We start from the raw sequence: 26,784 nt of genomic DNA, 5'->3' as shown, positions 1-26,784 counted from the left end.
CTAATAATTTTTTGAATTGACTCCATGTTTAAATGATGTTTCAGATATATTAGATGAACTGAAATATTTCAAGTTTAAGTTCACCTGTCTTTATGTTTTTAATGTATCCGCTGGAATTCTTACTATTGCATAGGGGGCTCCCATTCTGTTTATTTTGGACAGTGATACTCAATAGAATGAGTTCTCTTTTCTGTGTGGTTTAAGTATAGCAAACGTATTGATTTTTCCATAGCTCATTATTCAGTTTTCTCCTTGCTCCTCCACATGGTTTTGAGAAGAATATAAAAGGAATAGATAAAATTAAATCTTGATTATGTATCATTTACTCTTTTACTTCAAGTACTGATACTTTCTTTTACCTAATTTATTATTTTTCTATTCAGCACAACTTCCTTTAAGTTTGAGTTATCTTTAATGTCTTCTTTCCTTAGGTGTATGAACTATTCCCTGACTTCACATTCCTGGTAACATCTGGACCTTTTGTTTACACGGCAATATCAGTTATTAATGTCCTCATCAATAGTAAACTTGTCCGAGACCAAACTCCTTTAATCCTGTCTGTGAGACCTTCCTTCCTTGTGCCCGAGTCCAGGTTCCAAGTTCAAACAGGTGAGAGAGATCACTGAGTACGGTGGTTTTGATTAGTAGGCAGAATTTTGTTTCTTAATTTTTAAGAGATTGGGTATTGTTTTTAAAATGTACTAGTCTGTCTGTCCATCTGTTAATCCATCTATCCATCCTTCCATTTATTTTTAAAAAATTTTTATTGTAAAGATACTGTACAGAAGGTTTACATTTACATGAGTAAGGTAATGAGTCCATTTCCTCTTGAGCATTGTTACCTCCTCCTTTGTTTTCCCCCTACCTCCCTTTGTTTTGAGATGTGTTGCTGTACTTTCTGGGATGGATTAGAACTTGAATGATCCTCCTGCTTTAGCCTGCCGGGTCAGGCATGCGCTGCCATACCTGGCTCTATTACTTAATTTTAAGAAAACTTGGTAGTAATGGAAAAAAAAACCCTAAAACATAAAAGCAGAAGGAGTAGTTTAATGACCCTCCCGGGTACACACCATAGACTTTCATCCATTTTCAGCTCTTTCCCAGGCACATTATGGTTACAGCCCATGTCACATTGTTCTACACTGACTCTCAGAGACCATATCATTACTCTTAAGTTTTCAGCTGGAAAGATGGCTCAGTGGTAGAGTGCTTGCCTAGCATGCATGAAACCCAAAAAGCCGGAAGTGGTGCTGTGGCTCAAGTGGTAGAGTGCTAGCCTTGAGCAAAAGAAGCTCAGGGACAGGGCCCAGGCCCTGAGTTCAAGCTCCAGGCCTGGCAAATAAAAAAAAGAAAAAATTCAGCCTAAACCTTGAAATTTTAAGGACCGTTAGACATACATCTGTTCCCCATCTTTGTATTTTGCCTTTTCTTCAAAAGTGCTATCCTTCTTGCCAGTAAGGATATCATCACTGACCACAGAACAGGATGCTATGTCCTGAAAGGAAAACTTTTTCATGTGTGTGCTGGTCCTGGGGCTTGAACACTGTACCTGGGTGCTGTCCCTGAACTTTTTGACTCAAGATGAGTTCTCTACCACTTGAGCCACAGCTCCACTTAGGGCTTTTTTTGGCTAATTGGAGTTAAGAGTCTCAAAGACTTCCTTCCCAGGCTAGCTTCAAACTGTGATTGTCAGATCTCAGCCTTCTGATTAACAAGGATTATAGATGTAAGCCATCAGTGCCCGGCTGATTGTTACATATTGTATACATGTATTGAAATGTCACACATCCCCGTCAATATATACAATTACTGGGAGTTAATTAAATGCATATTTTAAAAGATTTATCTGAAAGAAAGAAATAATGTTTCATCGTGGTCAGCCCCATACTATGGATGAAATTGTTGATTTAGATATTTTTACCTGTCTTCATCTCTTAATTCTTTAACAAAAAAAAAAATTATTTTTTGGTTGGTCCTGAGGCTTGAACTCAGGGCCTGGGGCTATCTCTGAACTTTTTTTTTTTTTTGCTAAGGATCATTCTGCCCCTTTGAACCACAACTCCACTTCATTTTTCTGGTGGTTAATTGGAGGTAAGAGTCTCATGGGGATTTTTCTGTCCAGGCTGGCTTCGAACTGCAATCCTCAGATCTCAGCCTCCTGAGTAGCTAGGATGACAGGTGTGAGCCACCAGTGCTTGACTTTGATCTCCTAACTCTTAAACTGCATCTCTTTCATGAGACTTTGATCACTGTCCTTTTCAGTGCTTCAGTTTGTGCCTCCAAGTGTGGATACTGGTTTTTGCAACTTCACCCAGCGCATTGAGAAAGGTCTGATGACGGCGCTCTTTGAAGTGAGAAAACATCATCCAGCCCCCTACAACCTCACGGTGCAGGTAAAAGGATCTTGCCCACAACACAACAGGAAGACTTCTTCCATAATGTCTTATTGCTCCTCATCCCCTCCAGTGGAAAAAGCCCAGTTGGTGTGGACCAGGGTTGATCGCATCCTGTGCTGCAGAGTCTAGATAACACAAAGGGACTGTGTAGCGCTGGAAGCAGTGCGTGAGTAGCTGATGACCAGAGAGCTCAGATATGATGAGCTGACCACAGGAGACCTCATACAGGAGAGTTAATAGTATTCAGGCTAAACAGCTGGCAGAAGAGGACTATGGTTTTCATGGAAGTTGATTATGCCTTATCTGAAGTGTTTTTAGGATCAGAATTGGGAGTTTTGGGATTTCAGAATATTTGTAGATACCTGAGTGGTTAAGCTTCTCTAATCAAAGAATCTGAAATGACTCAGAATCCAAAACTGTGTGTGTGTGTGTGTGTGTGTGTGTGTGTGTGTTGTGTACTAGAGCTTGGACTCAGGGCCTGGATGCTGTCCGTGAGCTTTTGTGGTCCACTCTTGGACTTTCCTGCTTAGGCTGGCTTTGAACTTCGATCCTCAGATGTCAGCCTCCTGAGTAGGTAGGATTACAGCCATGAGGTTCTAGCGCCTGGCTTTGAGCATGCTCACTGTTGCTCTGCTGAGGTTCCAGTTTGGAACTGATAAGGTTTTTAGATTAGGCATGTTCCACCTGTATTGTAGAAATGTTGTGGGACACAGCCTAAACATAGAAAAAGATTCTCTTCAAAGAACTGGCTGCAGATATTGTGTGCAAACTGCTGATATTTCTGTATTTCTTTGGTCTTTTTATTTATTTTTTTATTTTGTCAGTCATAGGGCTTGAACTCTGGGCCTGGGTACTGTCCTTGAGCTCTTCAGCTCAAGGCTAGTGCTCTACCACTTGAGCCACAGCACCTCTTCTGGTTTTCTGGTGATTTATTGGAAATTAGAGTCTCATGAACTTTCCTGTCCAGGCTGGCTTTGAACCACGATCCTCAGATCTCAGCCTCCTGCGTACCTAGGATTATAGGCATGAGCCACTGGTGCCTGGCTATTTCTTTGATCTTTTATTTTTCCCTCTTCCAGACTCTTTTCTTTCTGGATTATAAATTAACTAGACTCTTCCTGCATGCACTTTCATGTTTCTTAGTTCTTCATATTTTACTTATCTTTCAATTCTTTGTTTTTACAGATTTCCCTAAACTGCATCTTTGCAGTCACTAATTCAGTCTATCATGGTGTCTGTGAGATTATTCAATCTCTCTACTGAGTTTTTTTTTTTAGTAGTCATTTTTCCCCTCATTCATCTTTGCTCCTTTCCTGAGATAATATAGGATCACCTTCAGAGTCTCTGAGGTCATGAGTTAGGGTTTTTGAATTTGCCTGTTATTGCCTACATTATGTCAGTTTTCTCTGCAACTGTATTGACTTCTGTCCCTTGCTTTTATGCAGCTAGTTTTCCATTAAGTGTCTGGAGACTATTGTTGGTAGTTGTTTGTTTGTTAGGGATGAAGAACCAGATTTATTTTGGAAGTTGGTCCACTTTTCCCCTTCTGTTTGAGGGGTTGGGGGAGAGGGTGAGGGAGAGGGTGTGTGTTATGAAAAAGCCTCTTTTCCTTTCATTTGCAGTCCTGCTTTGTCTTTTGCATGACCTGGTATGCACTTGAGTTATTATTGCCTTTCTCTCTTTCTTGCCATAGGGTTTGAAGCCTTTTATTCCCCTGGGGCAGTGACTCTTCTCTTAGGATCCAGTTCTCCAGGCTATTCTGGGAGTTGGGGTGGCTGCTAGCACCTGGATGTAGCCATTAGGAGCAGAAGAGGAGAAAGGCAATGAACTTGGCTCTTTGGGATTCAGGCTTTTAATTGATTAGTCTAATTCTTGTTCCATAGCTACTTTTGGTCTCTGGTCCTCTGCTCTCCCCCATGGGGCCTCTCCAGGTCCCCTGGGGAAACGGTGACTCCCAGCTCAGCTTTTGGTGTGTGCCTGTGTGTACCTGTGTGTTTGCTGGGTATTGGTTTCTTTCCTTCTTGTTTCAATATGATTCTCTCCCTATTGCACCATCAGAGCTTTAGTCTCCTTATTGTTGATTCAGTGGGATTTGGGATGGGTGACAGAGGCTGAAGGGAAAGAAATCCACAAGGTCAGCTCAGCATTTCATGCAAAAAACACTGGGGGGAAATGCTGCAGGAAGGAACCAAGTTAGAAAGACAGTTATTCTTCCTTTAAAAAACAGTTTTTTTTTTTTAATCTCACCAGGCACTGGTGACTCACATCTATAATCCTAGCTACTTAAGAGGCTGAGATCTGAGGATTATGGCTCAAAGCCATTGCTCACCTCCAGCAGGCTGAGACTCTTATCTCCAATGAGCCACTAAGAAGCCTGAAGTGAAGCTGTGGTTCATGTGGTAAAGTGCTAGTTTTGAGTGAATAAGTTAAGAGACAGTACTCAGGCCCTAAGTTCAAGTCCTGGTACTGGTACCACCCTCCCCCCTCCCCCTGCCAAAAAAAGAAAAGAAAAAAGAAAACCGAGGAGGAGAGAACCTGTATGAGAGAAACCTTAGTCAATTTCAGTTGTTTTCAGCTGAATGTTTAAATTTATTCTAAAAACTTCTGACTTTTTTTTTAAACTCCAGATCTTGAACGTGACTGTTGGTTCTTCGAGGATGGCTCCTCGGCGGGGCCCAGTGAATATTATCTTTGCTGTTAGAGGCACACAAGGATTTTTGAATGGGTCAGAGGTGAGCGAGCTGCTCAGGAACCTGAGTGTGGTGGAGTTCAGCTTCTATCTGGGGTACCCAGTGCTGCAGATTGCAGAGCGTGAGTACTGAGCTCCTTGGAGGAGCTGGGGAAGTGGCGGTGGGTATTTTTGATGGAGGATCTCTTTTAAAATTTTTTTAAAATTTGTGTGTGTGTGTGTGTGTGTGTACGTGTATGTGTATGATGGTACGGGGGCTTGAACTCAGGGCCTCATGTCCTCCTTTAGCCTTTTTTTGCTCAAGGCTGGAGCTCTACCGCTTAAACCACAGCTCCATTTCCAGCTTTTTGATGGCTATTTGGAGAGAAGAGTCTCACGGACTTTTCTGCCTGGGGTGGCTAGGATGTAGACAGTAACTAGGATGGTAGACAGGAGCCACTAATTCCCAGCCCATTTTTAATTTTATAGAGGGATTTGATTTGAAGCAATTTCAGGTTTACAGCATCTGGAATCTAGAGGTACTGAAATGTCCCCCTTTTCCTTCTCCCGACCCCCACAGCATCCCCCATCTCAGCGTCCAGCACTAGAGCGGGCCATTAATTGTGGCTGGTGAACCCATATGGGCTCACTCATCACCACCCAGAGTCCATAGTTTATCTTGGAGCTCTGCCTTGAGTGAGCATCTATAGATGTAGACAAGCGTGTGATGCCTTTATTCTGTCATGGGAAGTAGTTTCACTGAGCCCCTTTTTCCAGAGGAACTACTTGATGGAACATCAGCATAAATCAGATCAAATTGGAACTTCTCACATTTCAGCCAGAGCGGCATGCTCTGTGCCTTGCTTGTGTTGCAGTTCTGCAGATCCTACCAGAGTCTGGTGGATGCTAGGCAAGAGCTCCCTTACTGAGTTGCATTACTAGCTTCTGTTTTTTCCCTCAAGGCAAATGGGATATTGTTTAAAAGTACGCCAATTCTAGCTGGATGCTGGTAGCTCATGCCTATAATCTTATAATCGTAGCTACTCAGGAAGCTGAGATCTGAGGATTGTGGTTCAAAGCCAGCCCAGGCGGAAAGTCCATGACACTATTATTTACAATTAGTTACCAGGGGTTAATTGTAAATAATTTTCAATTTTTTTGCTCAAAGTGCGTGCAACACACACACACAATGCTAATTCTAGAAAAGGCAAAATATGGAGATTGGGAATAGATATGTGGCTGTCAGTGTAAACAGGGAGGGAGGTTTGACTATAGAAGAGCATTCAAAGGTGTTTGGGTGCTATGAATTATCCTGTATCTTCATTGTGGTGGATTTTGTGACTATACATTTAGCACACTCCCTAATGCTGGATGTCAAAAAGAGTGGATTTTACTCTGTACTGACTAAAACAAAAACAAAATGAAATGAAAACAAACCCTTTCTTCCTGGCTTAGGCCATTAGATTCCCAGTGCAAATGGAGATAGTTGAGAAGAATGGGGGAAAGTTTACTTTAAAAGATAGCAGATTCTGGGCTGGGAAGGTGGCTCAGTGGTAGAGTACTTGGCCTTGAATGCATGAGGCCCTGGGTTTGATTCCTAAGTACCATATAAGCAGAAGAAGCTGGAAATGGTGCTGTGGCTCAAGTGGTAGAGCGCTAGCCTTGAGCTGAAGAGCTGATGGACAGTTCCTAGCCCCAGAGTTCAGGCCCCGTGACCTACCAAAAAAAAAAAAAAAAAAAAAGATTCTGGAGTTGAAGTCAAGTCAAAAAAAAAAAAAAGGCAAATTTTTGTCAAAATGGAGCCACTGTGTGGCCTTTATTGTTGATTATGAAGAATAATCTGTAAAGCCTAGCAGTAGCTAGGAATAAGGCTGTTATTTACAGGTACCAACTTTTATTTCTGCACAGTGTGTAAGACCAGGACTATACAGATGCAAACAGGATTGTGCTGGGACAAATCAGGAGCTGAGGTCACTTGCCCTGAGTTATGAATGACTGGGAAACCCAGAGTTCTGAAAGTGCAGTATGTGAGCACTTTGCTCTGGAGCACTGCTATTTGTGGGAGAATTAGGGAGTGGATGATCTCTTTGGGAAGCCAAATCCGTGATGGGGCTGGGATGGGCCCTTTCTTTCCTCTACCTGCTGTTGTCCTGGAGACAAGCACCCTTAGCAACTGCTGTCTGTGTCTTTATATTCATCTGGTATTTTGCTGGCCAAATTCAAGAGTGCAATAGCAAGGGAAGGTCAAAGCATGCATTGTAATTTACCCAGTGCTTCCTGGGACACTTGCCTTTCTGACCGATACAGATGTGTGTCTTACAGATGTTTCTCCCCTCCTGACTCTCTTGCAGCTTTCCAGTACCCACAGCTCAACTTGTCTCAATTATTGAAGTCTTCTTGGGTCAGAACAGGTATGTTTAACTTTGGTAATATTTTGGGAACTGGAAGAGTAAGAAGTCTGTGCAGGCGTATTGAGGACACACCCTTCCTGTTTTCTAAATTCAGGGCAAAATGTACTTTAAATCTTGGCAAAGAATGAATGAGAAAGAGATTCAAATTGGGCTGTGGGAATGCATCCCACTGAGTTATGGCACCAAAAAAAAAAAAGATTGACCTTCTTTAGAATTCTTCCTTCAAGTCTAGGACATGATCTAATGAATCAGCTGTCTCCTGGCCCAGCACTGGAGGTGGATAACATTTTTCTTGAATGTTATTTGTTTGGTTTTATAAAGACAAGTAAGGTAGCGTGGGGGCCTCGATCACACACATGGAGCAAGAACTTGTGCGGGAGCGTGGGGGGTGGGTTCTCCTACTCCAGCAGTATAGAAGGAAAGGCCGGGAACAGAGAGGGCAGTTACAGTATATAGTAAGGTAACAAAGAGTTTATTTAACAGAGGGAAAAGTGGAGGCCATTCAGAAGAATGAGTGTTCCTGGGCTGTAGCTCCTACCCCTTCTTTTTTCTCCTCCCTTATTGGTGTGTTTGAAACAGGCAAAGCCCTCTCTTGGGCGGTGTCTGCAGGATACTGAGCTTGGCCTTCTCCCTTTTCCTCCTCCCTTTAAGCAATTGTGGTTGACTTGTCTAAAACAGGAAAGATCCTCCCTTGGGCAGTAAGCTGCAGGATGGTGGGCTGGCGTGGCTAGCAGAGGCTTTTTTTTTTAGCCCTCTGAGAACACTGCAAAATAAACAGGCTTTTTTGATTTGGTGCCATTACTGGTGGTTGAACTCGGGGCCTTGCATTCTCGCTTGGCTTTTTCCACTCATAGGGTTGCTCTGCCACTTGAGCCATGCCTCTAGTTCCCTTTTTGCTGGTTAATTGGAGATAAAGTCTCAAGGCCTTTTTTTTTTTGGCCAGGCTGACTTGGAACTGTGATCCCCAGTTCTCATACTCCTGAGTAGCTAGGATTACAGGCATGAGCCACAGATGCCTGATTAAAAATGGCTTTCTAACCTGATCCAAATAGCCCCCTCCTCCCAACTACACCTTGCTCAGCCACCGCTCACCAGAATAGAGCTACAGTCACCATTTCTGGGCTTCTCAGGCCCTGGAGGTTCTTCACTACATTCCATGGACGGGTTCACACCTCTTCTCTTGGGGCCGCAGGTTCTAGCCTTCAAGGTGATTAAGTGACTTGGCCAAGGTTGCAAGGATTGAAACCTGTTCTGGACCCAGCTGATAAACTGATTGTCTAGATAATCTTGTTCAATGCAGATAAGAGAAGACAGGCAGATTCTCTTTCTTCCAGTTAATGGGTGAATCCAATTCTTAAGACCAAAGAGGAACTCCTGCTATTTTCAGAAGTTTTGAGATAAGCGCAGGTAGATCACGTGTTTGATGTTGTGTGGGCATCCTTCATCTCATTCAGCTCATTCATGGCTGAGTTCCTGGGACTTTTGACCTAGACTCAGAGTGTCAATTCTCTAGCCCTTCTTTTCCCCAGCCAATTGTTTGGTCCACTTTTAATATTGCCTCTTAATATTGCCTCCTAGCATATTTTAACATAATCCCCTGAACCCCATTTTTGGTTCTGGTATAGGTCTTGAACTCAGGATCTGGGTGCTGTCCCTGAACTTTTGTCCTCAAGGTTGGTCCTCTACCATTTGAGCTCCACTTCTAGCTTTTGCTGGTTAATTGGAGATGAGTCCCCCAACTTTTCTGCCTGGCTAGCTTTTTTTTTTTTGCCAGTCCTGGGGTTTGAACTCAGGCCCCTGAGCTTCTTTTGCTCAAGGCTAGCACTCTACCACTTGAGCCATAGCACCACTTCTGGATTTTTCTTTGTGTATGTGGTACTGAGGAGTCGAACCCAGGGTTTCATGCATGCTAGGCAAGCACTCTACCACTAAGCCACATTCCCAGCCCCACTTGGCTAGCTTTGAATCCTGATCCTCAGATCTCAGTCTCCTGAGTAGCTAGGATTACAAGTGGAAGCCACCAGAGCCTGGCTGGGCCTTGAGTTCTTGCTTGACTTTTATACTCAAAGCTGGCCACATCTTCACTTCTGGCTTTTTTTTTTTTTTTTGGGTCCGGTCGTGGGGCCTGAACTCTGGGCCTGGGCGCTGTCCCTCAGCTCTTCAGCTCAAGGCTAGCGCTCTACCACTATGAGCCACAGCGCCACTTCCAGCTTTTTTCTTTTTGCTTATGTGGTGCTGAGGAATCGAACCCAGGGCCTCGAGCATGCAAGGCAAGCGCTCTACCACTGAGCCACCTTCCCAGCCCCACTTCTGGCTTTTTGCTGGCTGATTGGAGATGAGTGCCTAGAATTTATCTGCTCAGTCTGATTGTGAACCTCAGTCCTCAGATCTCAGCCTCCTGAATAGCTAGGATTTATAGGCATGAATCAAGCATACCCTTTCACATCTCTGTAGGAATTGGCATTGCATAGTGATTTCATATGAATTTCACATACACATACACGTACACACACACACACACACACACACACACACACATACACATGCAACACACTTCCCTCCCCCGTCTGACTTGCTTGGGGTGCTATGTGTTTCCTATTCAATGCAGTCCTCCTGGGTGTGGTGGAGAAGCAGCTCCAGAACGAAGTGTTTCCGGCTGAGATGGAGCGGAAGCTGGCCCAGCTGCTGAGCGAGGTGCCCACCGGAAGGCGCCTGTGGAGGAGGGCCACGGTGGCTTCTGGGAACAGCGTGGTACAGGTACACCGGGGAGGGGAGGAGAGCTGGTGAGAAAGAGCCCTAAAACCTGCCATTGTCACGCACCTGGGGGATGCCGGGAGAAAGTTCTAATGTGGACCCATCCCTATGTAGTTTGCAGTTGACTGTGTCAACTGGAGTCCAGACAACTATTGACCGAGTCCTATAGCAAGGGGTTGGCCTGACACTAGTCCTTGGTCATCAGCATTGGGGCTGGGTTCCTGAATGATCACGTGTCCTCTTTCTGTTTGTTTGTTTGTTCCTTTTCTTTCTTTTTGCTGTGCTAGGAATTGAACTTGGCCTTATGCTTGCTGGGCAAGTGCTCCATTATTTGAGCCACGGCCCTAGCCTTCCTTTTTTTTTTTTTTTTTGGTCAGTCATGGGGCTTGAACTCTGGGCCTGGGCGCTGCCCCTCAGCTCTTCAGATCAAGGCTACTGCTCTACCACTTCAGTTTTCTGGTCGTTAATTGGAGATAAGAGTCTCTTGGACTTTCCTGCCCAGGCTGGCTTTGAACTGCGATCCTCAGATCTCAGCGTCCTGAGTAGCAAGGATTATAGGTGTGAGCCACCACCTCCCAGCCCTCTTTATTGAAGCTTGTTTTTGAGACAGAGTCTCAAGCTTTGGCCTGGCCTCCCCCCCCCCCCCCCCCCGGCCCCCCTCTCAGGATCCTGTTATCTCTACCTCCCGTGTAGTTGGGGGATTATAAACATGAGCTGCCATGCCTGGCTTTTACTTTTAAAACATTAGGTTTTTTTTTTTTTTAATTACCAAAAGTTTAGCCTATTTTGTGGAATGGCAAGTATCACGGATGCATTATAGAATCTAGAATACTCTTTTAAGAGTAAGAAGAAAGAAGCTACCCTCGCTACTCTTTTTTTTTTTTTTTTTTAATTTCTTTTTTTTTTTTTTTTTTTTGGTCTGGTCGTGGGGCCTGAACTCTGGATCTGGGCGCTGTCTCTCAGCTCTTTAGCTCAAGGCTAGCGCTCTACCACTTGAGCCACAGCGCCACTTCCAGCTTTTTTTGCTTATGTGATGCTGAGGAATCGAAGCCAGGGCCTGAGGCATGCAAGGCAAGCGCTCTACCACTGAGCTACCTTCCCAGCCCTACCCTCGCTACTCTTGATTTAAATATTTCATCTTCTTTTTTTTTTCTTTTTCAAGGCCAGCGCTCTACCACTTGAGCCACAGCGCCACCTCCGGCTTTTTTCTTTTTGCTTATGTGGTGCTGAGGAATCGAACCCAGGGCCTCATGCATGCAAGGCAAGCGCTCTACCACTGAGCCACCTTCCCAGCCCCAAGTATTTCATCCAATCCTGTTGTCTCCTGTTCTCCCCAAATCTTCTTCACTTTGGTTGGTAGGCTGGCAGACAATTCAAAAGCCAGTTTTGTTTGAACTGAAGTGACCCATTTTTCAATGCATGTACTTAGTACTGTTCACTAATTTGGATGCTGGTGCTGGTATTTATTGCTCGTATTTATTATGTGAGTGATATGAATTTTTATCTTTACTAATTGCTGACTGAGAGGGCTAAGAAAATGTGGCATTTTGGGGCTGGGAAGGTGGCTCAGTGGTAGAGTGCTTGCCTTGCATGCCTGAGGCCCTGGGTTTGATTCCCAGTACCACATAAGCAAAAAGAAAAAAAAGCCGGAAGTGGCGCTGTGGCTCAAGTGGTAGAGTGCTAGCCTTGAGCTGAAGAGCTGAGGGACAGTGCCCAGGCCCAGAGTTCAGGCCCCACGACCGGACCCAAAAAAAAAAAAAAAAAAAAAGAAAATGTGGCATTTTGAGGTATGATATTTTGGAAACAGCCAGGGTGAGACTCAAGCGCTGGGGTAGGGCTGTAGATGGGGTGGGAGGAGGTTGGTGTAGAGGCCAAGAGAAAAAGATGCCAAAGCTGTGTAAGGTGGGGCAGGGTAGGCATGTTGTTTCAAGGGACACCTTGTCCTCCAGCACTCACCAGATGTTTCCAGCCCTGATCTTTGCCCTCCTCTCCTGAAATGTGGTTCTTTAGGTTTCTAAGATGGCTCCCTTTCCACATGTTGAAATGATGGAGAAATTTAAAAACTAATAGTAACTTAAAAGCAAATGAATTCAGAGTACTTGAAAATTAACATTAAACCAAGACCAACTATGAAAATGAATTACATAAGCTTTGTCCTATTCCACAACTGGTGGCTTCTAAGATCTCAGGGGCTGAGTGTGGGTTGATTTATGCATATAAAGCAATTACAGAGCACCATAAAAACTGCATAATGAGGTGTTAAATTGGGTGTGCTAGCTCCCTGTGGTAGGAATGCCACACTTGTGAAACTTCACCAAGCCAGCCCAGGTAGTGATGTCCTGTGACAGATTACATCATTAGCCCCTTTGAGTGCCAAGCAGGGACTTCTAGAAATGAACAACAGTGCAAGCCTCCTCATTCAAACTTAATTTGTAAATAGGAAAACACTGAACCAACTCAAATGCTCAGCAATTAGGGGATGGGTAAACAGTATATGTTCATATATTGGAATATTTTACAATATTGGTGTGTGTCTGTGTGTGCGTGTGTGTGTGCTGGGACTTGAACTGAGGGCCTGGGCACTGTCCCTGAGTTTCCTTTTGCTCAAGGCACTTGAGCCATAGTGCCACTTCTGGTTTTTTCTGTTTATGTGGTACTGGGCAATGGAGCCCAGGGTTTCACGCATGCTAGGCAAGTACCCTAGCACTAAGCCACATTCCCAACCCTTGACACTTTAAAAAAGTATACAATTTTATTGTCTTTTTATGGCATTATACAGAGGACTTACCACTTCATAAGTCAGGTAGTGAGTACATTTCTTTCTTTGGACAATGTCACCCCTTCCTTTGTTTCCTCCCAGTTTTCCCCTTCCATCCCTGCCCACAAGGCCTAACCCTCTTGCTTGGCTTTTTTGCTCATTGGTGCTCTACCACTTGAGCCACAGCTTCACTTCTGGCTTTCACTCTACTCTCCATTCCACTCTACTCCATTCCATTCTACTTCACTCCACTCCGCTCCTTCACTCCATTCTATTCCACTTCACTCTATTCCATTCCATTCCACTTGATTCCTTCACTCTATCCCTTCCATTCCATTTTACTCTACTTATTCCACTCCTCTTCATTCCATTCCAGTGCATTCCATTCTGCTTCACTCCACTCCTGCTCTTTTCACTTCATTATATTCCATTCAGTTATACTCCCTTCTATTCCAATCCACTAATTCCACTCCCTTCCATTTCACTCCATTCCATTGTAGGCCCTTCACAGAAGGGCCATGGGGTGGGAGTTGATCATGGGAGAGCAGATGTGGTCAAGAAACTGGCTTTAACTGCCAGCATCGGGCAGTTAGACAGCCTTCTCTGGAACAAGCGTATGGAGTGCCCTTGAGGGTGAGGTGTGGGCCTGTGTTGTTAAGGATCCTTAGACATGACCCGGATGGAGTCCCCAGTGAAATCATGGAATTGTTGATTTATCAGAAGTTTCCTGTGGTGAAGGTGGAGTCCGGCTGTGGTGCATGGAGCATTGGAAGGCCTCAGATCCTCTCACACGAATAGAGGAATAGTACTTTTGTTTTGCCAATGGCAAACTCAATTGCCAAAGCATTCACATTGCATGGGCAAAATAAAGCCATACGGATCCTCTCCTTGGGATGTCACCCCATGTTTTGTGGGCGTATAAATGAACAACCAAAAATTGAATGTTATTAAGAGAAAAAAAACCAACAAACAAAATGCCATATTCATGCAGAACTGACACATGAAGCATGAAAGCACTAATGGCAGGGCCTGCCCTTTAACACGCGGAGATAGGTGCTGGGAGAAATCCACTTTCTGTCTCTGGGATTTTTTAACCCCAGTCCAGTGGTTTTCAGTGGTGACCACCAACCCCAGCACATCTGGCATGGTCTAGAGACTTTGACTGTCACATTAGGTAGCCCAGAGGGTGCAGTTGCTACCGGCATCTGTTGACTAGAGGGCAGGGATGCTACTAACCATTCTATGATGTTCTCCATGTCAAAGAATTGTCACATGTTTTAGTGGGTGGCCGGAAGAAGATTAGCAAATGCAGTCATTATATTCAATGTACATTATGTAAAAAACGGACTTGAAGGTAGGGCTGGGAGGGATAAAATGGAGAATGAAGGGACAGGTGACATCAACCAAGAAGCATTGTACTCAGAACCTGGCTTTTGGAATTGCATTGTCAACAGGGCTGAGGTTGAGAAGAGGACATGCTAACGCATTCAGGAGGAGATGAGGTAGAACTTCTCATAGTTGGTTCATAGTGGCACCCTCCCAAGACACGAAGGGTTGCCACTCTCCTAGACTGCCCACCCCTGCCAACCCTATGTTCTGTGTATCCTACTGGCCCCATGGTCCCAGAGATGAGGTTGGCCCAGACAAAGCACCATTGTTATCCTGCACAGAGGAACTCTGATTTTGATTGTCCTCCCTGTCCACAGAGCGCCACCATGGCGACTGTGGGGCCATGGATGGTATAAGGCGCTTATTATGAGGACTGGAACAAATCATCCAGAGGAACACATTGGAAGCGTCTAGGTGCTAATGATTTCTGCTGCCTCTCAGGTGGTGAACGTGTCCAGGCTGGAGGGAGATGACAACCCAGTACAGCTCATCTACTTCGTGGAGGATCAAGATGGAGAGAGACTCAGTGCAGCTAAGTCTTCAGATCTGATCAACAAGATAGACCTTCAAAGAGCAGCCATTATCCTGGGGTACCGAATTCAAGGCGCAATTGCCCAGCGTAAGTGTATATCAGCTGGGCTGTGTGCTGGGCTCCAGAGGCAGTGAGTTACAACAGTGAGCTCTGAATTTCCAGCTTTCTGATGGGTGTATGGTAAACTATGTCTTAAACCCTTATTATAGCCAGGTGATGGTGGCTCACACCTGTAATCCTAGCTACTCAGGAGGCTGAGATCTGAGGATCAAAGTTCTAAGACAGCCCAGGCAGAAAAGTCTACAAAACTCTTCTCCCCAGTTAACCACCAAAAAGCCAGAAGTGGAGCTATGGCTCTGATGTTTTTAAAAGCAACCAGCCTTGAGCCAAAAAGTCAAACAAGAGTGTGAGATCCTGAGTTCAAGCCCCAGTACTGGCATTAAAAAAGAAAAATAGAAGAAAATAAAGCTTTATTATGAAGTGACACTTAGCTAAAAGGCCAGTCTGGTTTGTTTGCTGAGATTTCAAATGGATTTCAATTGCTTGTAGTTGAGGCTGTGTTGATGTTTTTCCTTCCCTAGCAATCATATTCGTGGGGTATAATGTTACAGTACCTTATGTCAACGTTAATATTCATTTCCTTGTTTCTGTTTTCTTTGTCTCTTTAAAAAACAAAGTTGTCTTAGGTAAAATAATGTGCTTATTCTGTTTTTATTTCGGAATCTTCGATGTCACATTGTGCACATTGAGGGGGCAGCGAGTCACTCAGGAAGTTGGGAGGTGCGCTGTGGGTTTATTGGCTTCCTTCACGGTCTTTCAACACAAAGAAGTCCTTGATCCTGACCTTTTTCAATCCAGTTACTCCCTACCCTAACCTCACCCCACACAAGTTAGAAAGGCGTTTTGCTACTTCTTTATTGCTGTTGGAAGGTACTTGGTCCCTGCCTGCCTAGCAATGGTTAGTCTTAGTGCCTCTTTTTCAACCCTCAGATTTGTTGGGTACATATTTAATATGAAGAACAGGAAGAGGCATGATAGAACATACTCCTCTACATTTGCCTTTAGTGACTCTGCCTGCTGTTTCCATTTGGATGGCTTTCCTCTGTAACCCAGAGTGTTCTTTGTAAGAGCATGGTGAAACTTGCTCCCCACAGTAAAGGGATGAGAAAAGAACGCCAGCATCAGAGTATTGAAATACTTTTTGTGAAGAAAATGGAGGAGAGACCCATCAGTGTTTTTAAAAACAACAGCTTTAGCCAGGCACCAGTGACTCTGCCTGCAATCATAATTACTGAGGAGGCTGAGATCTGAGGCTTGTAGATCAAAGCCAGCCTGGGCAGGAAAGTCCTTGAGACTCTTATCTCCAACTCACCACCGAAAAGCCAGAAGTAGAGCTGTGGCTCGGGTGGAGTTCTAGTCTTGTGCAAATAGACTAAGGGATGCTACCGAGGCCCTGAGTTCAAGCCCCAAGACCTACAGACACTCAGAAAAAGATAATAAAAAGCATATTAAAAATAATGACACCTGACTCCTTAAAATTTTTTTTTTAATACTTTTTTTTGTTGTTGTTGTTGGTCATGGGGCTTGAACTCTGGGCCGGGGTGCTGTTCCTGAGCTCTTTATCTCAAGGCGAACGCTCTACCACTTGAGCCACAGCACCACTTCTGGTTTTCTGGTACAGTCTCATGGACTGGCTTTGAACCGTGTTCCTCAGATCTCAGCCTCCTGAGTAGCTAGGATTACAGGGTTGAGCCACAGACTCCCAGCTTAAGAAAAAACACAACTTTTAATAATAATTAAAAAATACCTCATATTTTTAGGATCTAGAGAGAGTCACAAGTAAGGAAATAAGTCAGTGTTCATAAGCCTTGTGTTAGGAAAATACAGTGAAGTGCTTGTATTTATTTATAAAACTTAGGGATTATCTTTATCATTAAAAAAATAGTTACGGCTGGACATGGTGTGCAGAGACCCCCCAATCTTGGTACTGGTAAGGTAGAGGCAGGAGGCTCTTAAGTTCAAGACCAGCCTGGGCTACAAAGGGAAGCACTCTCAAAAGACTCAAAATCAAACAAAAAAAATTTGATAAAATATATGTAAGATAAAATTTCCTTCTTCTTCTTTTTTTTTTGGTGCCAGTATTAGAGCTTGAATACAGTGCCTCCTGTTTTTTACTTAGATTCTTTTTTGCTCAAGGCTGGTACTCTACCACTTGAGCCACACCTCCACTCCCGGCTTTTTGCTGGTTAATGGAAGACAAGAGTCTCTTGGATTTGTGTGGGCTGGCTTTGAACCTCGATTCTCAGATTTCAGCCTCCTGAGTGCTAGGATTATTGGGGTGAGCCACTGGTGCCAGCCAGTTTGTACCATTTTTTGATAGGCAAATGTCCTGTAGTGAGAATTTAGGAGTAGATAGTGGAATGAATTAGAAGCCAAGAATTTAGATTCAACCTAGCTTTGATATGAAAGTGGTCATGTGCCTTTAGAGACATCACCTGTGCATAGTTGTCATCCCAGATGTATTATTCCACATGTGCTATTCTGTGTTGCCTGACCACATTTCCTGTCAAGGGAGATGGTGACTCGTGACCTTGTCTTGAATTGAACGACAGAGGCCTTCTGGCTGACTCAGAGGAGGAGGCACCTTTAGTCCAGCACACATATGCAGTCAGATGCATTTGCTTCCTCGTCTGCAGCTGTGGACAGGGTGAAGAGACCGTCCCCAGAGTCTCAGAGCAACAACCTGTGGGTCATCGTGGGCGTGGTCATCCCGGTGCTGGTGGTCATGGTGATCGTCATCATCCTCTACTGGAAACTCTGCCGCACGGACAAGCTGGACTTTCAGCCTGACACGGTGGCCAACATCCAGCAGAGGCAGAAGGTGAGTGCTAGCCTTGGTGTCCATGCAGCAGCTGTGAGTCTAAGCCCTTGATTTGCAAAGATGGAGGGGAGGGCCAGTAAAGAAATACTCTGGCTCTAATGGTCATGCCTTTGGCCTTTCTGTCTGCTTTACCAAAGCCCCTGTTTGTCTGAACTAGTAAATCTATCCCTAGGGTCTATTATGATACTACTTTTTTTTGGGGGGGTTCTGGTCATGGGGCCTGAACTCTGGGCCTGGGCGCTGTCCCTCAGCTCTTCAGCTCAAGGCTAGTGCTCTACTACTTGAGCCACAGTGCCACTTCTGGCTTTTTTTCTTTTTGCTTATGTGGTGCTGAGGAATCGAACCCAGGGCCTCAGGCATGCAAGGCAAGTGCTCTACCACTGAGCCACCTTCCCAGCCCCATGACACTACTTTTGAAGATCCTGACTGCCAGTGTTCTGTCTAGTTCTGATCTGTTTTACACTCCAGTTGGTGTCCATGTCTTCAACTCTACTAGACAGGCTGTGTGTACGAATGCTGATCTGTGGCTTGAACTCAGGGCCTGAGTGCTGTCCCTGAGCTTTTTTTTTTTTTTTTTTTTTGCTCAAGGCTAGTGTTCAACCACTTGAGTCACACATCTGCTTCTGGCTTTTTTGTGGTTAATTGAAAATAAGAGTCTCATGGACTTTCCTGCCTGGGCTGGCTTCAAACTGTAATCCTCAGCATCCTGAGTAGCTAGGATTGTAGGCGTGAGCCACTAGTGTTTGGCTCTCTTACATGGTTCCCTATTTTCTGGACACCATGTTTTCTGGGTACCCCTTTTATAATTGATCAAGGTCTTTTACTCATTAAAAATTGGCAATGCACGTGTGAAACATTTTAACATCAAACATATGAAGGGTATTTTTTAGCCAGTCTTTCACTGTTTTAAGTGTCAGAGCTCCTAATAGGAGGTGTGTATGATTTTTCTTGAAATAAACATCATATATCAGCCACAGTTTCCAATGTGGCTCTCTTTTGAGAAGAGCAAAGTAATTTCAAGCAGGATTCTCTAGCTCTTTCTCTAAGCCTTCTTCCTCCCTCCCCACCCCATTCTGCAGTTTTTTAAAAAGTCGATTTGTGTACACCTAATTTGGGAGCAGTTGCTTTATCAGCCTGTTTTTCGTGTGTATTTCCAAAACATTCAGCTTAATCTATTAGAGGACTAGCAATTATCTTTCCACATGCATATTTCAACACTTTTCATAATGTTTAACTGTCACATTAGGTTGCACAGCAAAGAAATTGACTTCAGGTCAGCAGCTAGCTCCTCTGGTGTGAGCAAACCAAGCAGAGCCCCAGAGAAGAGCTCAGGAGTGACAGATGTTTGTCCCAGCATGCATTTGAGTCAGTGTGGTTTCCAGAGGAACAGAATGTGGTAGTCATTCTGCAGTATTAATTAACACACACCTCTGTGGAGCTTTCAGATTTGAAGAACTCGCTCTATTCAGAAAGTTTGGTAAGCAAAAGACTTAAAAAAAGCAAAGAATAAAGGATTATTCTAGTAGCTTTCTAATTTTATCCTGATCATCTGATTATTACAAAATTCTGAGAGCACTAGCTTTGAGGAGAAAAGCCTGAGTTCAAGTCAAGGGATAGGGGGGCAGGGAGGCCAAGAGAGAAATTTATACAAAAAGAAAAGAAAAAACATGTGAGAACATGAGATATTGAGTTAAAGTCCCAGTACCATTGTATACACACACATACACACTGTATACACACACATACATATTCAGCATAGGAACACAAAATATGTTCTATCTTTTAATTGATGTAAAAAAATGAATGTAGCATATTCTTCTGAATTAACTAAAAAAGGAAACAAATCTTGCCAAATTGCTTGCTCTTAGCTTACCAAATATATTAGAAGCACATTATATACTACTATTATATTTACAAGCCACCTTCATTTATTATTTACGTACTCTGCTAAGGTTTTGTTGTTGTTGTTAATAGCATGGAAAAAGCACCTGACATATTGAGTGTTCATGGTGCGAAATTCATTGCAATAAGCTCACTTTTAGGTAGGGAAATGTTTTTGTACTGGTTAAAGAATGTCTTTACAGGGAGACTTAACCAGTATAGATGGATGGTTACATGTTTAGGTCTTTTGTACCCTTCCCTGACATATAGAGTCTGATGAAAAACTGTCTACTGTCTATTGAAAATAGGGATTGCCTAAGCTTTCTCTTTGCCTCATGTTTACTTCTGAAGTATTTCTGTAGTCCAGATGTGGCAATCAACAATGAGTTCTTTTTTTTTTTTTTTTTTTTTTTGCCAGTCCTAGGACTTGAACTCAGGGCCTGGGTACTGTCCCAAAGCCTCTTTTGCTCAAGGCTAGCACTCGACTACTTGAGCCACAGTGCCACTTCTGGCTTTTTCTGTGTATGTGGTACTGAGGAATCAAACCCAGGGCTTCATGCATGCTAGGCAAGCACTCTACCACTAAGCCACATTCCCAATCGTGTGTGTGTGTGTGTGTGTGTGTGTGTGTGTGTGTGTGTGTGTGTGTGTGTGTGTGTGTGTGTGTGTGTGTGTGTGTGTGTGTGTGTGTGTGTGTGTGTGTGTGTGTGTGTGTGTGTGTGTGTGTGTGTGTGTGCCACGCCTCCACTTCTAGCTTCTTGGTGATTAGTTGGAGATAAACATCTCAGGAACTTTCCTGCTGTGGGGGGGAGAGTCTTAGAGTGCTGCCCCCAACTTCTAAGACCGCAGGGTCCCACGCCACAGGGCTGAAGAGCAGCTGGTGGCTGTCATCTGGCCTTGTCACTTTCTAAATGGGAATAGCATGGTGGGTCTGGGTTGTTTTTTAATTTTACAAATGACTTCCATCAAGTAACAAATGCTCACAATGGCACTCTCCATATGATTGCAATTTTTTATATGGCCACGTCTGGGATTTGCTGGGAAGTTTCCATTGTCTGTCCCTCCCCAGGGGTCAGGCTGGGCCGGGCCTGGGGACTTCCCTGTGACCTGTGCCATGTGGCCCTTGTTACGCTTCGGAACCATGTGTTTTAAACTTTGCCAGGCATCTTTCTTGTTCCTTGGGTGAGCTGCTTGGTTAGGCCTCTCTCCCTTGTCAGTGACGCAATTTATGAGATGCAGACAGACATTGTGTCTTGTCCCCTCTGGGATATATTAAAGAAAGCAAGAAGGAAAGACATTCTCCTTCAGAAATAACTAGGCCCTAATATGAATATTGAAGACTTTAATTAATCCTGACTCCTCTTCCTTAAAATACTGATGGAACCAAGTGTCAGTGGCTCATGCCTGTAATCCTACCTACTCAGAAAGCTGAGATCTAAGGATCACAGTTGGAGCCAGCTTGGGCAGGAAAGTCCATGAGACTCTACCTCCAGCTGACTAGCAAAAAGCTGGAAGTGGAGCTGTGGCTCAAGTGGTAGAGCACCAAACATGAGTGAAAAATCCCAGTCTCTGAATAGAATAGAAGACAACCTCCCCTTCCACCCCCGCCTCCCCCCCCACACACACCAAAGCTAGGAGCAGGTGGCTCACGCCTGTAATCCCAGCTACTCAGGAGGCTGAGATTTCTGGATTGCATTTTGAAGCCAGAGGAGTTTGTGAGATTCATTTCTCAAAGTGTTCTTTGTGAATGAAAAAGCTGTCACAAAACAATAAAATATACTAGTGTGCATGATAATGCCTGGACCCAATTCTGGATTTTGTTATAAAAAAAAAAGAATGGAGGGGCTGGAAAGGTGGCTCAGTGGTAGAGCGCTTGCCTTGCATGCTTGAGGCCCTGGGTTTGATTCCTCAGCACCACATAAGCAAAAAGAAAAAGAAAAGCCAGAAGTGGCGCTGTGGCTCCAAGTGGTAGAGCGCTAGCCTTGAGCTGAAGAGCTGAGGGACAGCGCCCAGGCCCAGAGTTCAGGCCCCATGACCGGACCAAAAAAAAAAAAAAAAAAAAAAAAAAAAGAATGGAAAAACTAGTTGAGATGATTGAAAAAGTAAACACATTAAATGAATGGATTCTATAAGTGGGGGGAAAGTCTCTAATTTTTTTCCTTCTGTGCGTATGTGACTTTTGTTGCTATTTGTAGAAGGTGCTGTTGTAGTCTGTGAGTTTGCAGAGCCCTGATCTATTTGAAAGTGTTATTTGGAATCAACAATAATCTAGCAGGCTTGTGTATTTCATTTATGAATAGAAAGCCTTTTCTTGGTTCCTCATAAAATCCAGTTGCTTTAGCTGATCTTTCTAAGTTCACGCAAGTCATCTGATATTTGTTGTGGGCTTTCGATGTGCCATATCCTGGAGCTAACAAAATGTCCTCTCTGACTTTATATAACTATACCTGAAGCCAGCTCTTTATGTTCACTGCTTCAAGTTGTACCAGCCAACAGCAATAAGAGTGGGCCCATCCTGGGGCTTGAACTCAAGAACTCACACTCTTGCTTGGCGTTTTCACTCAAGGCTGTTATCACTTGAGCCATGGACTCCACTTCTGGCTTTCTGGTGGTTAATTGGAGATAAGATTTGTCTGCCTGGACTGGATCTGACCTTCAATTCTTAGATCTCAGCTTGCTCAGTAGCTAGGATGACAGGTGTGAACCACTGGAGCCTGGCTACCATGTTTGTTTCTTACATAGGTGTTGACAGATTCTCAGGAGCAGGGAGTGTTTGGCCAGCACTGCGAAGCTGAGTGCTTGCTGTGTGTGCTTTTTGTCTGACTCCCTTTCAAGGCTTTTGGTCTCAAGGGCTGATGTATAATTCCTGTCTCTGTTTAGGTAAAGCAAACCCACTAACGTGTAAAAGACTTTGGTTGCTCTGTCTGAGAGGCATGCACTTTCTTACTGGCAAATATACCAGAAAGGATGTTAGAAAGATTTATTAAATGATGGTGGTGGAGGTTGGAAGGCTGTAGGCTTTATCTTTTACTCGTTCACTTAGAGGCATTTGTTTAGGGAGCTTAAAGGAAAGGAATTGCAGCTGAGGTATAGCAACCATGTAAAACTGGGCATTGATGTCCAATTTTCAACTTCTTCCTTAAAAAGTATTTACTTGGCTGGGTGTTGGTGGCTCCCACCTGTAATCCTAACTACTCAAACAAGAGGCTGAGATCTCAGGATTGTGGTTTGAGACCAGCCTTGGCAGGAATGTCTGTGAGACTCTTATTTTCAGTTTGCCACCCAAAAGCCAGAAGTGGAGCTGTGGCTCAAGTGGTAGAATGATAACCTTGAGCAGAAAATGCTATGAGACAGCACTCAGGCACTGAGTTTAAGCTCCACTTGACAAGTGCCTGTCAAGTAAATACTTGAGAATTACATAGACGGATTTGTAATTTCAAGATGGGAATAATATTTAGAATTAAATATTTCACAAATTAGGACAGCATGTCAAAGCCTGTGGCATCTCTCCTAATTACACTGAATTGATTTACTTACAGTTCAGGAGTTGTCTTTTGACTTGCCTAGTTCTATCTGTATTCCTTCATACGTAGATCTCTTTCTTACGCCTGCAATCCCAGCTACTCAGGAGGGAGGAAAGTCTGTGACACTCTCATCTCCAATTAATTGTCAAAAAAGCCAGAAGAGGAGCTGTGGCTTTAGTGGTAAAGCACTGGCCTTGAGCAAAAGAAGTTCAGGGATGGCACACAGGCCTCGAGTTCAAGTCCCAGGACTGGCACCAAAAAAGAAGAAAAAGAGTACAGTTGAGTCAGTGGAAATCTTCAACAAAAAAAGAAGAGAATAATGAACTACTAAGTGTAGGATTTCCTGAAAGACAAATTGATGATTGCTCTTAAGTACACTAATTATGGTAGAAGCCAAATGTGTTGCTCTGGAGTTAAATCTAGGAGATGTATGGTAATGGCCAATTATGGGCACTAAAGGTTTCTGGGGGACAGTGAGGAAATAACTTGTGTTAGGCGACCTGAACACAGACCGAATGATTGAAAGTTAATGAAATTACCTTGTAAATAAGGAACAGTTTTCTTAAGAAAATATACAATACTACCTTTGTTCTGTGCCTTGTATTTTTGCTTTGAATTTTGGTCTTTCAGAAGTAGGCATCAAAAATTCCACTCCTTTGTCCTTTGGTGCAAAATATAGTGGCATTAAGTCCCTGAGCAAGACCCAGAGAACGGTGTGTGGAATGGTGACCTTGAAGCCAGCCTGGGCAGGAAAGTCTGTGAGACTCTTATTTCCAATGAACCAGCAAAACAAAAATTCAGAAGTGGAGCTGTGGCTCAAGTGGTAGAACATTAGCTTTGAGTGAAAAATGAAGGGACACAACCCAGGCTCTGAGTTCAAGAGCCAGGACCAGTACCAAAGAGAAAAAAAGAAATACATAGCAGAGAAAAAGAAAACCACATTCCCTTGGGCACACTAGGAAGCCACTACAGAGGGGGAGTCTCAGGAAAGGCACTTGGAAATGAGAACATATAGTTGACTATGCATTTGTAATTCCATTGCTACCAGGGAAAATGCGTCAGAGGTGCAGGTAATACGGTAAGGAGAGGCAGGTGGGGTTCAGCCTTTGACTAGCATTGTTCTTGAACCTAGGGAGCCGGACAGTGCTTTTTGTAACAGGAGCTCATTAAGAAGAGAATTTGCCTTTTGTTTCCAAGCAACTCTTTGTAAGCTATCTTTACAGTGAGTTTTGTCTCCCTCTGCTGGCGTAAATCATTATCGAAGACTGCTTTCTTTGTAGCTGGGGTCCTGGAGGTATTTAAGGCTTAGAGATCTAAGTCACCTGTGTTGCTTTTTGTGCATAAAGGAAGACAAATAAGACCATGCCATTTGCTTCTATATACAGTAGTTATTTAAAATCACCCGTGAGATCTGAATGACTGTCCTTGTTTGGTTGTTAGGATCATCTGTAGGTATGGATGGGCACACAGCCTGATTGCAGGCTTTGGATTGTACATGGCATTCCTGATAAGGGGCCTCCTCAGGACAAATCTTTACATGCAGTTTATTTCCCAAACCCCGAACGCTGGACTGAGAGAACTACCAGTCACCAAAATGTGAGCACTGTAACAAGTACGGTGTCATCAAAAATAGAGCTCCATGCCAGGCCCTGGTGGCTCATGTCTGTAATCCTAGGTTCTCAGGAGGCTGAGATTTGAGGGCCATGGTCCAAAGTCAGCCTGGGCAGAAAAGTCCCTGTGAGACTCTTATTTTCAGTTAACCACTGAAAAAACCAGAAGTGTGGAGCTGTGGCTCAAAGTGGTAGAGTGATAGCCTTGCATAAAAGAGCTCAGGAACAGTACCCTGGATTCAAGTCCCAGAACTGACCAAAAGGAGGGGAAGAAAATGGGGTGGGGGGAGCTCTAGCCAGCCACCAGTGGCTCATAGCCTGTGATGCTAGCTACTTGGGAGGCTGAGAATGGGCGGATCACACTCTAGGCCAGACTGCGCAGAAAAGCTGAAGCAAACTTTATTTCTATGGCGGGAAGTTGGATGTGGTAGCATGTACCTATAATCCCAGCAATTATGGAAAGGCTGGGAATGTGGCTTAGTGGTAGAGTGCTTGCCTAGCATGCATGAAGCTCTGGATTTGATTCCTCAGAACTACACGTAACAGAAAAAGCTGGAAGCGGCGCTGTGGATAGGTTGTAGAGCACCAGCTTTGAGCACGGAGAGGCTCAGGGACAGAACTCAGGCCTGAGTTCAAGCCCCCAGGACTGGAAAAAAAATAACTGGTGCAAAAAGGGCTGGAGGCATGGCTCAGCAGTAGAGCACTTGCTTAACAAGCACGAGGCCCTGAGTTCAAACCCTAATAGAAAAGAAAAAGAAAAAGGAAAAAAAATGGTGCTTACATCTCTGGGTACCTTGATTATTCTTCCTTTCTCACCATAGGCCTAGTGCTGAAGCTTTAGGCAGGTGTAGCTCCCACGGTCTAGGTGTAGGTGAGGTGTTGGTTGAACTGTGTGTCCCCTGTCAGGACCCCTGGATCACCCCTGATGTGAGGATGCACTTGTCTGAGGACCCCTTTTCTCTTTGAGCTTTGTGTTGCCATTACTTTGTGTCGACCGATCCTTTTGGAAATTCTTTATTTGGCATGGCTTGTGTCATGCTGAACTTCTCACATTCTGCTGTTTCTTTGAAGTCACCTATTTCTTCCTTGCTTGCTCTTCCTTTTGCGCTTTGATGTGTCCCCAACATTTTATCCGTAGGATCTGTATTCACCTCAAAAAAAAAAAATCCCAGCTGCCCCTCAGGTCCCCGTGCTTCCAGATGGGTGTTAGTGTCGTGTGGCCTTTCCGCGAAGCTCCTAGGTTGTGTCCTTGGTCTCCAGCTGCTCCAAGCTGTTTTCCTTTGAGAGCTGCTCTGTCCTCTCCCCCTAAGATGTTGAAAGTGAAGCCTGTGTTTGATGGGCTGCAGGCCTCCTTTCTCTGTGACTCACTTCCTTTCCTAGCATCCCTCCCTCCATTGCGTATCTCTGCCTAAAACTTACAGCTCATCACCCAGCCGCTGGCAACTCACGCCTGTGATCCTGGCTAGTCAGGAGGCTGAAGAGCTGAAGATCATGGCTTGAAGCTGGCCTGGGTAGGAAAGTCCCTGAGACTTCTATCTCCGTGAACTAGTGAAGCGCTTGGTGTGGAGCCGAGGCTCAAGTGGTAGAGTACCAGCCTTCAGTGAAAAAAGCTAAGGGACAGGACGGCCCGGGGCCTGAGTTCAAGCCTCAGTAGTGGCACCAAAACAAACAAGTGAACATCCCCGCCATCCTTGGCCTTGGCTCCTCCGTTGTCTCTGCTACCTGTTTGGCTTCGAGTTTTTTTCTGTCTGATTTGCAGAGCTGTCTGTGTCTTTCCATTTTCTTGGTTAGGAGCCTGGACTTAGGTCTTTCTGGGTTCAGGATGTGGAATGAGCACTTGGTAAGCCCCTCACATCTTGTCTCCTTGGATTTGAAAAATCTACCTGTTGGGAAATACCTGTAGGTTTCTGATTTCCTAGAGGCCGAGCTGTGGAAGTTGACATTTGGAGTTTTGTCTGGGTCTAGGCTGGCTTCTCTCTC

General features: G+C 44.3%; 1 protein-coding gene across 1 annotated transcript in view; it reads left to right on the top strand.

Annotated features, from left to right (window-relative positions):
* The window catches only part of Kiaa1549 (KIAA1549 ortholog), a 103,726-nt gene that overhangs the window by 47,661 nt on the left and 29,281 nt on the right, over positions 1-26,784 (top strand). The window contains exons 4-10 of the mRNA XM_069996876.1: positions 432-609; positions 2,263-2,393; positions 5,024-5,207; positions 7,416-7,475; positions 10,084-10,232; positions 14,818-14,995; positions 17,605-17,789. Of these exons, the coding sequence (XP_069852977.1) occupies positions 432-609; positions 2,263-2,393; positions 5,024-5,207; positions 7,416-7,475; positions 10,084-10,232; positions 14,818-14,995; positions 17,605-17,789 (1,065 nt within the window). The remainder of the gene's footprint in view (positions 1-431; positions 610-2,262; positions 2,394-5,023; positions 5,208-7,415; positions 7,476-10,083; positions 10,233-14,817; positions 14,996-17,604; positions 17,790-26,784) is intronic.

Source organism: Dipodomys merriami, unplaced genomic scaffold (assembly GCF_024711535.1).
Source record: "Dipodomys merriami isolate MVZ:Mamm:240054 unplaced genomic scaffold, mDipMer1.0.p SCAF_5, whole genome shotgun sequence".
NCBI lineage: Eukaryota > Metazoa > Chordata > Mammalia > Rodentia > Heteromyidae > Dipodomys > Dipodomys merriami.
The sequence above is the reverse complement of the archived record's forward strand: the minus strand, read 5'-3'. Positions and strand labels throughout refer to the sequence as shown.